The sequence below is a fragment of the Bos javanicus genome, chromosome 6 (assembly GCF_032452875.1).
Source record: "Bos javanicus breed banteng chromosome 6, ARS-OSU_banteng_1.0, whole genome shotgun sequence".
In the NCBI taxonomy this organism is placed as follows: Eukaryota; Metazoa; Chordata; class Mammalia; order Artiodactyla; family Bovidae; genus Bos; species Bos javanicus.
Window position 1 is genome coordinate 72,108,367 of NC_083873.1, and position 12,379 is coordinate 72,120,745.

General features: G+C 43.5%; 2 protein-coding genes across 7 annotated transcripts in view; one reads left to right on the forward strand and one right to left on the reverse strand.

Moving 5' to 3' along the window:
* Positions 1–1,304, reverse strand: part of PPAT (phosphoribosyl pyrophosphate amidotransferase) — a 41,219-nt gene extending 39,915 nt beyond the window's left edge. The window contains exon 1 of one of the 2 annotated variants that reach the window (XM_061420251.1): positions 994–1,304. In XM_061420251.1, the coding sequence (XP_061276235.1) occupies positions 994–1,121 (128 nt within the window). In that variant the 5' untranslated portion in view covers positions 1,122–1,304. The remainder of the gene's footprint in view (positions 1–993) is intronic. The other variant, XM_061420253.1, reaches the window with a different exon arrangement.
* Positions 1–12,379, forward strand: part of PAICS (phosphoribosylaminoimidazole carboxylase and phosphoribosylaminoimidazolesuccinocarboxamide synthase) — a 47,369-nt gene that overhangs the window by 23,849 nt on the left and 11,141 nt on the right. For 3 of the 5 annotated variants that reach the window (XM_061420243.1, XM_061420244.1, XM_061420246.1), the window contains 2 exons: positions 1,930–1,996; positions 6,756–6,953. In XM_061420243.1, coding sequence (XP_061276227.1) covers positions 1,930–1,996; positions 6,756–6,953 — 265 coding nt within the window. Of the gene's footprint in view, positions 1–1,397; positions 1,486–1,692; positions 1,775–1,929; positions 1,997–6,755; positions 6,954–12,379 lie in introns of those variants that run through there. The other 2 variants (XM_061420247.1, XM_061420248.1) reach the window with 2 other exon arrangements.

The window sequence follows — 12,379 nt, forward strand, 5'->3', positions numbered from 1 at the left end:
TTCTCCCATATTGCTGATAAGTGTTATCACCAAGTTCCTTAACTGTTCTAGAAGTTGTTGCTGAGGTATCCTCTTATGGAAACTGTAATACTTTCAGTGATGTCAGGCTTAGGTTTATATTTCTTACCCTGAAGAAAACTGTTTATATTAAAACTTAGTTCAGTTAGTAGGAAATGGAAAGATCACAGAAGCAAAGTTATTTTTTAACTCAAAAGATCTATCAGTTTTTCAAAGTCAGTGTGTATTTTGTCATACAGGTTCTCTCCCTCTTTTAAAGAAGGGAATTATTTTGGCATTTCCCTTACTACTAATCTTTTCATTCATTATCTAAAATGTTTACCAAAGAATTTTTTGCACATTCACTACTCCTCCGTGATTGGATTATTATCTGTTGGAATTCATGAGATCTAGAACCGGTAGTTCCTTTTGAACATCAACCGATTCAGCCTCCCCGGGTTTGAATCCTTACATTCCCATAGCTATGATTTCGTTCAAATACACCATCTGCCCAATAGCTCTGCTCTTGCAAACAAAAGCTTGTGGTGGTTGCAGGCTCCCCGCGAAACCTCAAAGTGTATTGTAGGTCTAGGACTAGCAAACATCCCACACAGTTCTACCACAAGAACAGCTTCAGACTCTGGGAGATCAAAACGCGCAAGCAAAGAAGGAAGAACCCCGACTGGGCTAGTCCAGCCGACTAGAGCCTTACAATCTGGTCAGATCCAGGAGGGGTGCACTACACCGGGAGCGCGGAGAGCCCCTAAAGACCGTTAAGGGTGGCGGGGGACAGGCTGAAGTCCAGGGAGACAAGAGAGCCCCGGCGCACGCCTTGGCAATCTGGTGAATGCCACAGGAAGGTACCAGTCCAGGTAAGAGAGAGGTCCGGCCCCTGGTTCTCAGGTGCCCGCGAGATCGCCAACTCCGGCCGCGGGAAGCGGATAGGGCAGACGGAGAACACGAGCCGCCATCCCCACCCCTCACCCAGTCGCTCACCGGTGCTGCAGCCCCACGAGTCCCAGAGTGACCACATGTGGCACGTCTAGCTGCGTGGGCCACTCTCCTGAGGCGATGCACCCGAACACGCCACATTCCTCTCGGATCCCTAACTCCTCCAGCTCCATGTCGCCGCCGGAAGCACGTGGTGGGACCCGCCGCCGCTGCAGGGGTCTAAGCACCAACCAGTAGACTGTTCGGCCTGCAAGCCTCCGAAGCTCCGGCCGGGTACAGCAGCTTCCTTCGCAGCGGCTCGACCCTCGCTACTGCGGCGGCGCGTGCTTTCCCCTGAGAGGGATTTGTCTCCACCCCCTCCACTCTGCCCCGCCCCTCCGGGCCGGCCAATCAGCGAGGACGGAGGGCGAGGCCCCGCGGTTGAGGGGAGGAGTGACGGCCCTGTGGGGGTGGAGCTAGCCCTCTCCCTGAGCCCTGTGGGAGGATAATTTTTCCGCATGTGCATCTCTCCGTTATTTTCTAGCACCCAAGACGGAGGTAATGGAACTAACGGGGTTAATGTCATTTCTCTCCTAGAGGATATACACTTTGTATGTCCCTCCTCATATGCTTTTCCCCGAGCCGTCACTACTTGGTATGCTCCAACTTCTGAGCCGCTCTCTCTGGCGAGGAGGGGCCCGGTCAGCGAGCGGCAGTAAAGTGGGGAGGGGCTGCCAGTGCGCGCCATTTTTCTTTCCAAGAACTGCGCCCGCGCTGGGCGGGGCGGGGGCGCCCGCGTCGCTGCGCCTGCGCGGCGGGAAGCCTTGCTCCGGGGTCCACGTTCTGGGTAGGTTAGGGACCCGCGACATTCCGTGGCCGCGGAGATGTTCGAAGAGACCCGGAGGGGGCGCTAGGGGTCACGCGGCCATGCCAGGGGCGTGCCTGTGGGCGGTGCCTCGCTCCCCGGCCCCGTGAGCCTCTCTGATCGCGCTTTTTTTCCAGAGTCCTGCGTCTCTTCGCAGCGCGGCCGAAGGCCTCAGACCTCTCCGGACAATGGCGGCAGTCGAAGGTGAGTTAATTGGGCTCCGCAGGAGTTGGGACTCCACAGTCTTCCCGCCTCTCTCACGCTGGCCTGTGCGCTGTTCTTGGCTCCCCACGGCATCCTTCCCCGGACTATGCCCCGTCTCCCTGCATCCTCCTCTCTAGGCCACTGGGCGCGCGGGCACGTGGCCCTGACGCTGCGGAGCCGTGCGTTGGAAACAAAGCGCTCCGGGGCCTCCGAACTTTTTGTAACATCCAGAACTTCTCATGGAATGAGGAAAAGGCGCAAAGGGTCATTGGAACGAGTGATGGCCAGAAATTAGAGAGATACCTGCAAATCGCGTTTGCAATCAATAGGTATTGCAAAACAAACGCAGGAACATCTAATGTTGATTCCCGAAACCAAAGTCTTGCTTTTCCCTTTAGGTTAATAATAGCCTGTTTCAGAAAATTAATAATTGAACCTTCTGAAAATTTTTATATTTCCTGTCGAGATTTTGTTTTTAGCCATTTTATGCCAGTGAGAGTTTCAAAGTGAAGTGAAAGTAAAGCCGCTCAGTCGTGTCCGACTCTTTTCAAAACCACCAGGCAAAAAGTTTCTTGCTTCACTTTGCATTTATCATGTTACATATTTATAATCGTTTTGTCCATGCGTGATGAGGATCCTCAGGAAAGATAGTTTGTGCTATTTTTACTTCTAAATTATATCCAAAGTAGTACCATTTCAACTCATAATCAATATAAAAACTGTGATTTTTGCGAGTTTTTAAAAAAATATTGAAATCCACTGTGTATTTTACACTTACATCATCTCAATTTGGAGTAGCCACATTTCAAATGTTTCATAGGCACCTGTGGCTAGTGGCTGTTCTTTATTGGACAGCACCATCCTAGATGTGTAGTTTTCCATACTCTTAAATTTCAATTCCATGAATTATTCTCAGTCCTCATCAGCCTCTTCTGAATTCATCTATGAATTTATAGCAAGCATTTTGGCACTGGTAGCAATTGTCTTCTATAATGTTATGTTATTTCTATTAATGGATAGAAAAGCAAATTAGGTAATAAATCATGATTCAGGGGATTCCCTAATTGCCCAGTGGTTAGAACTCCATGCTTCCATTGCAGGGGGCAGTTTGGCAAACTAAGATTCCACAAGCCACAGTGGGATGGCCATAAATAAATAAATGCCGATTCAACTAAATTGAGAGGGAATAGCATTGGGTACAGACTTCTAACCTAGGCACCATCCTTAACTGTCCATATTTCCCATATTGAATCAATTGTTATTAAAACTTTTACCTTGTAAATAGCTTGAGTCTTATCCCACTTTTTTTTTCTTTAGCCCAGGTTATTTGTCACCTGGCTTGCTGCTACAGCATCCTAACTGGTCTGTCACTCGGTGGTTTTCTTCCACCAGCCCTGCCTCATCTCATTCTCCACACAGCAGCCTAATGGTCTTTGTAACAGACATCTGCCGTTTTACTGATGTGGTTAAGCTTAATGAGGTCTAAACTCAACCAGCGTGGTTTGTGAGACCTGAAGGATGAATAGTGGGATGGAAGGGGAGGAAACAGTGTTCGGGGCCTATGGAAGAGCATGTCAGAAGCCTGAGAGGAGGATTTAGAGATTACAGGAAGTTAGGGTTCTCAGTTCAGTTCAGCCACTCAGTTGTGTCCAACTCTTTGCGACCCCATGGACTGCAGCATGCCAGGCCTCCCTGTCCATCACCAATACCCGGAGTTTACTCAAACTCATGTCCATTGAGTCAGTGATGCCATCCAACCATCTCATCTTCTGTTGTCCCCTTCTCCTTGCGCCTTCAATCTTTCCCAGCATCAGGGTCTTTTCCGGTGAGTCAGCTCTTCGCATCAGGTGGCTAAAGTATTGGAGTTTCAGCATCAGTCCTTCCAATGAATATTCAGGACTGATTTCCCTTAGGATGGACTGGTTGGATCTCCTTGCAGTCCAGGAGACTCTCAAGAGTCTACTCCAAAACCACAGTTCAAAAGCATCAATTCTTCCGTGCTCAGCTTTCTTTATAGTCCAACTCTCACATCCATACATGACTACTGGAAAAAACCATAGCTTTGACTAGACTGACCTTTGTTGGCAAAGTAATGTCTCTTTTTTTTAATATGCTGTCTAGGTTGGTCATAACTTTCCTTCCAAGGAGCTGCTGCTGCTAAGTCACTTCAGTCGTGTCTGACTCTTTGTGACCCCATAGACGGCAGCCCACCAGCCTCCCTTGTCCCTGGGATTCTCCAGGCAAAAACACCGGAGTGGGTTGCCATTTCCTTCTCCAGTGGGTGAAAGTGAAGTCACTCAGTCGTGTCCGACTCTTAGCGACCCCATGGACTGCAGCCTACCAGGCTCCTCTGTCCATGGGGTTTTCCAGGCAAGAGTACTGGAGTGGGGTGCCATTGCCTTCTCCTTCCAAGGAGCAAGTGTCTTTTAATTTCAAGGCTGCACTCACCATCTGCAGTGATTTTGGAGCCCCCCAAAATAAAGTCTGTCACTGTTTCTATTGCTTCCCCATCTATTTGCCATGAAGTGATGGGACCAGATGCTATGATCTTAGTTTATTGAATGTTGAGTTTTAAGCCAACTTTTTCACTCTCCCCTTTCACTTTCATCAAGAGGCTCTTTACTTCTTCTTCACTTTCTGCCATAAGGGTGGTGTCATCTGTATATCTGAGGTTATTGATATTTCTCCTGACAGTCTTGATTCCAGCTTGTGCTTCATCCATCCCAGCGTTTCTCATGATGTACTCTGCATAGAAGTTAAATAAGCAGGGTGACAATATACAGCCTTGACATACTCCTTTCCTGATTTGGAACCAGTCTGTTGTTCCATGTCCAGTTCTAACTGTTGCTTCCTGACCTGCATACAGATTTCTCAGGAGCTAGGTCAAGTGGTCTGGTATTCCCATCTCTTTTAGAATTTTTCACAGTTTGTTGTGATCCACGCAAAGGCTTTGGCATAGTCAATAAAGCAGGATTTATGTTTTTCTGGAATTCTCTTTCTTTTTCAATGATCCAGCAGATGTTGACAGTTTTGATCTCTGGTTCCTCAGCCTTTTCTAAATCCAGCTTGAACATCTGGAATTTTAACAGTTCATGTACTGTTGAAGCCTGGCTTGGAGAATTTTGAGCATTACTTTACTAGCGTGTAAGATGAGTAATTGTGTGGTAACTTGAGCATTCTTTGGCATTGCCTTTCTTTGAGATTGTAATGAAAACTGACCTTGCCCAGTCCTGTGGTCACTGCTGAGTTTTCCAAATTTGCTGGCATATTGAGTGCAGTTAGGGTTCGAGGAAGGGAATAAAGAAATCTGAATTTGGAGCGCTAAGCTAGTGCTACATCTTGGAAGGACCTTTTAAACCTTGTCAGTGAATCAAGACATCACAATAAGAGGATGGGGATTCATCCTCTGAATTATGTACCCTGCAGATGCAGCCATTGAACTGAGCTGGTAACTGTTTCATTTAATGTTTATCTTCACTCCCTGTTGATGTGACCTCTGCCCCTTCTTCAGGTTTATCTCCTGCCTTTCCTTTGGACTTCTCAGCTGCTGCCCCCAGCCCCTTCTCTGCCCAGCAGGAGTATACACACACACAGTGTTGCAAACTTGCTGAAGTTCTGCCATGCACTGTCTCACCCCCTGGTCTTCTTTCACTGCCACTCCCTACCTCTTGACCGTTCCTTGGATCTCAGCCTAACCCTCACTTTGTTCTAGATGACAGAGGTTAGGTTAAGTGGTCCTGCTGTGAACCTGTGGTCCACAGTCTCTGTATTTCTCACATTATACTTATTATGATGGTTAATTTCAGCTTCTCTCAGACTCTGGCCTCTTGAGAGCAGGAACGTGGTTTACTGGTACATCCTTAGTACCTGGCACATGGACACTGAAAAATGCAGATGCTGAGAATGAGTCAATGTTTTGGAAGAATGAGGGGTGGTGATTTCTCCTCTTGGAAATTTTAAGTCCTTAAACTTCCATTATCCCTGATCTTCATCAAAATCATTCTTTCTAATGACAAAGTCTACTTTTCTTTAAGTCTGATGACCTGCATCAATTGGATGCTCTTGTCCTTACTTCTCACAGTTTTCTATAACTGTTAGTGAGGAGAGGGCTTCAAGGGTGGGGGGTAGGGAAGCAGGATTAGAAAAATAGAAGTGCTTCCAGGTCGGTTGACTGCAGTGGATGGAGGTGGCTCCTCTTGCACATCGACTTGAAATCAAGAAGACCATCTGGCTGAACTTGCCCATTTTGCTTGCCATGGAAAACAGTAGTCGGGAAAAATACAGCATTTTTTCTCCTGCAAGCTATTTTAGTTAATTGTATTATGAGTATATAAATGAAATTACTAGTGTTGTCACATTAATCTTAATGTGTCTTAACTAATTCTACTTCAGTTCTACTGTGAGACAAATTGACAGTGGAAAGAGCACAACATAACATTAGATATCAGAAGACTTAAGGTTTTTTCTGGCTCTGCCATTTCTTAACTATGCGGCATCTACCTTTTTGGTACTTAGTTTCCTAATCTGTATCATAATTTGCATAATTGTAATTCTTGACAAAATTGTATGGATGAAATGTGATGGTGCGTTGAAAATACCTTGTAGGGTACAAGGATCTATGCTGATGAGTTAATTTTTTATTAAAATTATTTAATTGCTCTGTATGCATACTGATTCATCATTCTAGATAATTTAATCTTCTCGATTATCTTTTACACGAAATTTCCTGAAATCTAATGTTTGCATTTTATTTCCACAGTACTGAAGATTGGTAAAAAACTCTATGAGGGTAAAACAAAAGAAGTCTATGAATTGTTGGATAGTCCAGGAAAAGTCCTCCTGCAATCCAAGGACCAAATAACAGCAGGAAATGCAGCCAGAAAGAATCACCTTGAAGGAAAAGCTGCAATCTCAAATAAAATTACCAGCTGTATTTTTCAGTTGTTACAGGAAGCAGGTGAGTGGCTCTCCCAGTAGCTTCCCTGTTTGTGGTCTCTCTCACGTATACTTGTCCTTTTTATTGGGAAATGACATTTTTTGCGTTAGTAAGATGTTGATTACCAGTAGATTTTTTTTTCTGGTTGTTTTAGGAAGCAGGTAAGTGACTCACCTCTCACAGACACCTCTCTGATCTCTTTAAGGAGGTTATTTGGATTAACAACGTGTTTGGGGATGCCTCACATGCTACACTTATTTAAATTAAACCAGAAATTTAAATACCACTATAACACTTTACTTGGTTTGGAGATGGGGAAACAGTGTTAGACTTTATTTTGGGGGCTCCAAAATCACTGCAGATGGTGACTGCAGCCATGAAAGTAAAAGACGCTTACTCCTTGGAAGGAAAGTTAGGACCAACCTAGATAGCATATTCAAAAGCAGAGACATTACTTTGCCAACAAAGGTTCGTCTAGTCAAGGCTATGGTTTTTCCTGTGGTCATGTATGGATGTGAGAATTGGACTGTGAAAAAGGCTGAGCGCCGAAGAATTGATGCTTTTGAACTGTGGTGTTGGAAAAGACTCTTGAGAGTCCCTTGGACTGCAAGGAGATCCAACCAGTCCATTCTGAAGGAGATGAGCCCTGGGATTTCTTTGGAAGGAATGATGCTAAAGCTGAAACTCCAGTACTTTGGCCGCCTCATGCGAAGAGTTGATTCTTTGGAAAAGACTCTGATGCTGGGAGGGATTGGGGGCAGGAGGAGAAGGGGGCGACAGAGGATGAGATGGCTGGATGGCATCACTGACTCAATGGACGTGAGTCTGAGTGAACTCCGGGAGTTGGTGATGGACAGGGAGGCCTGGCCTGCTGCGATTCATGGGGTCACAAAGAGTCGGACACGACTGAGAGACTGATCTGATCTGATCATTTAGTTGAGAGGAATTTCATCAGTTTGCTACAGGTTTTGTCTGGAATGTATATCTTCTCTGTAACTTTCCTCTCCTAGGACATAGGAAAGGCTTACCTATGAAGGAACTTAAGGAACTTAACCTGTGAAAGAAGCATATTCTGGCGTTTTGGCAGCTCTGATTGATGAATTTAATCCCTAAAATTCTGTGCACATAAATTTGCTCTGCCCCTTGGAGGTAATACAGAATTTCAAATCAAATCCCTCTTCCATTTGAAAGCCCTGAAAAGTAATTGAAGACTACAACCACACCTTTTCATCCTGCCATTCCTCACGTGAGGGATTTGGACTAGATCAAGATCTCCAGGGTTACCTCCTACTCTAAAACTGAGTAAAGACTATTTCCAATAGTGAAATCTATTTGAAAGATGAAATCCAGATCAAAACATTCTGTGGAGGGCAATTGGAGTGAAAGAAACAAGGTAATTCAAGTTAAATTCTTTCCATCAGCATGGAATAGGTTCTTGAGTACTTTTGCCTTTTCCAAAGTACCCTGTTTCCCATTTTTAATTACTTTGACAAAAAAAATATGTTTAATTGCCAACATAAATTGTCATCCATATCATAAATCGCTGTATACATTGAAGGTAAAAATATTACATAATTTTAAAGCACTTCCCTCAGTTCTTAAATAATGCAACCCAGGATTTTTACTTCATGATTTCCTTGAGTGGTGGTTTTCCAGTAACTGAGTAGATTTCTAGAGAAAGCATCAAACTAGTGTTAGGTTCCTCTTGCAATAAAGATAAATGATCCTTTAACCTTTTTTTAACCTCACAAATTACCTCCTCCCCATACATGTTAAAATTTTTTATAGTTGCTTAACAGTATAAGTTGTTAACAATATAACTAGCTTCTGTGTCCCTATAGTAGTATGTAGCTATGGGATTAAAGCAGTGGACGATATGTACAGGCCCGAGTTCTTTTATTTGTTGATTTAATAAGACACCATTCAGTGTACTTGGTGGGGCTTCAGGAGGGTGAATTAGGGTGATGCAGTTTGACTCTGAAAGGCCTGCATCCAGCTGGGAAAGTTGGTCACACAAATGAAGTACTCCAGCAATTATCTATTTAGCACGCTGAACATAACCTAAAAGTTACTTGGTTCACAGAAAGTGTGGAAAGGTGCTTTCCAGGTTTTATATACTGTGAAATTAAGGCAAATTTAAAAGTTTTTAAAATTCATAACATTGTTAGTTTTAGGGTAAAGATTAAGAGTTCTTTTAAGCCTTAGTTCTGCTTTATTGACTATGCCAAAGCCTTTGACTGTGTGGATCACAATAAACTATGGAAAATTCTTCAAGAGATGGGAATACCAGACCACCTGACCTGCCTCTTGAGAAACCTATATGCAGGTCAGGAAGCAACAGTTAGAACTGGACATGGAACAACAGACTGGTTCCAAATAGGAAAAGGAGTACGTCAAGGCTGTATATTGTCACCCTGCTTATTTAACTTCTATGCAGAGTACATTATGAGAAACGCTGGGCTGGAAGAAGCACAAGCTGGAATCAAGATTGCCGGGAGAAATATCAATAACCTCAGGTATGCAGATGACACCACCCTTATGGCAGAAAGTGAAGAGGAACTAAAAAGCCTCTTGATGAAAGTGAAAGAGGAGAATGAAAAAGTTGGATTAAAGCTCAACATTCAGAAAACGAAGATCATGGCATCTGGTCCCATCACTTCATGGGAAGTAGATGGGGAAACAGTGGAAACAGTGTCAGACTTTATTTTGGGGGGCTCCAAAATCACTGCAGATGGTGATTGCAGCCATGAAATTAAAAGACGTTTACTCCTTGGAAGGAAAGTTAGGACCAACCTAGATAGCATATTCAAAAGCAGAGACATTAACGTTGCCAACAAAGATCTGTCTAGTCAAGGCTATGGTTTTTCCAGAGGTCATGTATGGATGTGAGAGTTGGACTATAAAGAAAGCTGAGCGCCGAAGAATTGATGCTTTTGAACTGTGGTGTTGGAGAAGACTCTTGTGAGTCCCTTGGACTGCAAGGAGATCCAACCAGTCCATTCTAAAGGAGATCAGCCCTGGGATTTCTTTGGAAGGAATGATGGTAATGCTGAAACTCCAGTACTTTGGCCACCTCATGCGAAGAGTTGACTCATTGGAAAAGACTCTGATGCTGGGAGGGATTGGGGGCAGGAGGAGAAGGGGGCGACAGAGGATGAGATGGCTGGATGGCATCACTGACTCGATGGACGTGAGTTTGAGTGAACTCTGAAAGTTGGTGATGGACAGGGAGGCCTGGCGTGCTGCAATTCATGGAGTCGCAAAGAGTCAGACATGACTGAGAAACTGAACTGAACTGAACTGATGCAATTTTTACTTGCTAATAGTTAAATGATATGTCTAGTTGACCGTCAGAGGTCTGTTTAAAACTGCTTTCTTTATAACCATGGATATGTTCCAAATTAAGGTATTTCTGGAAATTTGAATGAGAAAAGCACCAAAATGAGAATCAGTAAATCAGGATTCTACTTTTCTCTTTGTCACTCATGAACAAACTGTAAAAGAATGCACAAATAATAGGTATAGATATAGGAAATAACACTGTACATGCTATATAATGAAATAACACTTACACGGGAATTTAGAAGTCCCTGGATTTAGTCTCTGTACTTAAAAATCAAAATTTAACCTTTTATGTTTCAGTTCCTTCTTGCACAGAAACCCACTGTGGTTACATTTAGACGTGATAGTAGTGATAACGACTAACAGTCTCACAGTTGTTAAACCACAGTTGGAGAGCTTGGAACCTTAATACAGGTATCAGGGATGGTGCCGGGATAGCTGGGCTGATTAGCTGTCATGCTTGGATGTTGTAATTCATAATGTGAAGTGATGAAGGCAATGGCACCCCACTCCAGTACTCTTGCCTGGAAAATCCCATGGATGGAAGAGCCTGGTAGGTTGCAGTCCATGGGGTCGCTAGGAGTCGGGCACGACTGAGCGACTTCACTTTCACTTTTCACTTTCATGCCTTGGAGAAGGAAATGGCAACCCAGTCCAGTATTCTTGCCTGGAGAATCCAGGGGACAGAGGAGCCTAGTGGGCTGCCGTTGGGGTCGCACAGAGTCGGACACGACTGAAGCGACTTAGCAGCAGCAGCAGTAGTCTTGATAGGAGTTTTGAATTTTGTAAACAACTGAGACTAATGGGGGAAGTTCTTTGGTGTATGTGTTAGAAGCAGTCATTATACCATCTAAACTGAATCCCTTTTTCTTAGAAGCGGGTTTTTTTGTATGACTACCATAAGTTGATACTGTAGTTTTGATTCCCTTAGATACAGGGGAGGACTTTCCTCTGAGTAACGGTAACTATTGTTTATATTTTAAGCAATAGATTTGGATACTAGTCTGTAAAGTTTGATAGACAATGAGCAAATATGACTACTGGGTAAAAAGAGCTCTTAGACCTAGTTATGTAGTTACCACCTCAAGTCAAGGATTGATTTAAATTCCTGACTGCCCATGAGCCCAATCATTTGTTAAAGATTAAAGTGGCCTAAGTATTTTACATACACTTTTAACATTCTTTCCCAGAGTTCCTGTGTACACAGTATACAGCAGTTTATTCTTTTCCCTATTTTAATTGAATCTTCCTGGTCAAACCCAGAGGGAATACAAAGAAAACCGTACAGGTTTCAGAACTGGATAGTGCATTTTAGGTCCAGGCTCCATTACTTGCTAGCAGCATGACCTCACTTATTAAATTATTTCTGTGAGCCTCTACTTCTTTCACTGTAAAATGTGAATGATAGCAGCTAGTTTAAAATTTTTATATATGGTTAAATGAGATAACATGTAAAAAACACTTAGCATGCTGCAAGGTTTCCATAAATGTAGGTTCCCTTCACCTGTGAATGCTTAACATACATGCGTAAGATCAAAGATCTTCAGTCCTTTGGTGATAAAAATTTGATCTTATTAGAGGTTTAAATTGGGATTGGAGGTACTAATATTGTAGCCTAAAGATGAGCATAATTATGTTAAACCCATGCCGGTTTCCCGGAGATATTTTAATTCGCATTAGTGTGATGATATAATAACACCTCTAGGAGAGTATAGCGTAAAGCAGCCTACAGAGTTCAGACAGTGTGGGTTCGAAACCCTGCCTTGCCTTGCCTAGTAGTAGCCTACATAACTACTGTGTCTCAGTGTTACCTGTTTCTTGGGAAGATCATCACACCTTATCAGGTATTAGGAGGATTAAGCAAAAAGAAACCGAATTTATAGTGCCTGACCTAAGGTAGGTCGTGCAAATTGTGGTAAAATATACACACATAAAATTTACCGTGTTAACTGTTTTTAAGTGTACAGCTCACTGACTTTTAAGTATGTTGACAGTGTTGTGCAACCCATTGCCACTATCAATTTCCAGAACTTTTTCATCATTCCAGACTGAAACTCTGATCCATTAAACAATAATCTCCCCAGGTAACCTCTGTCCTACTTTCT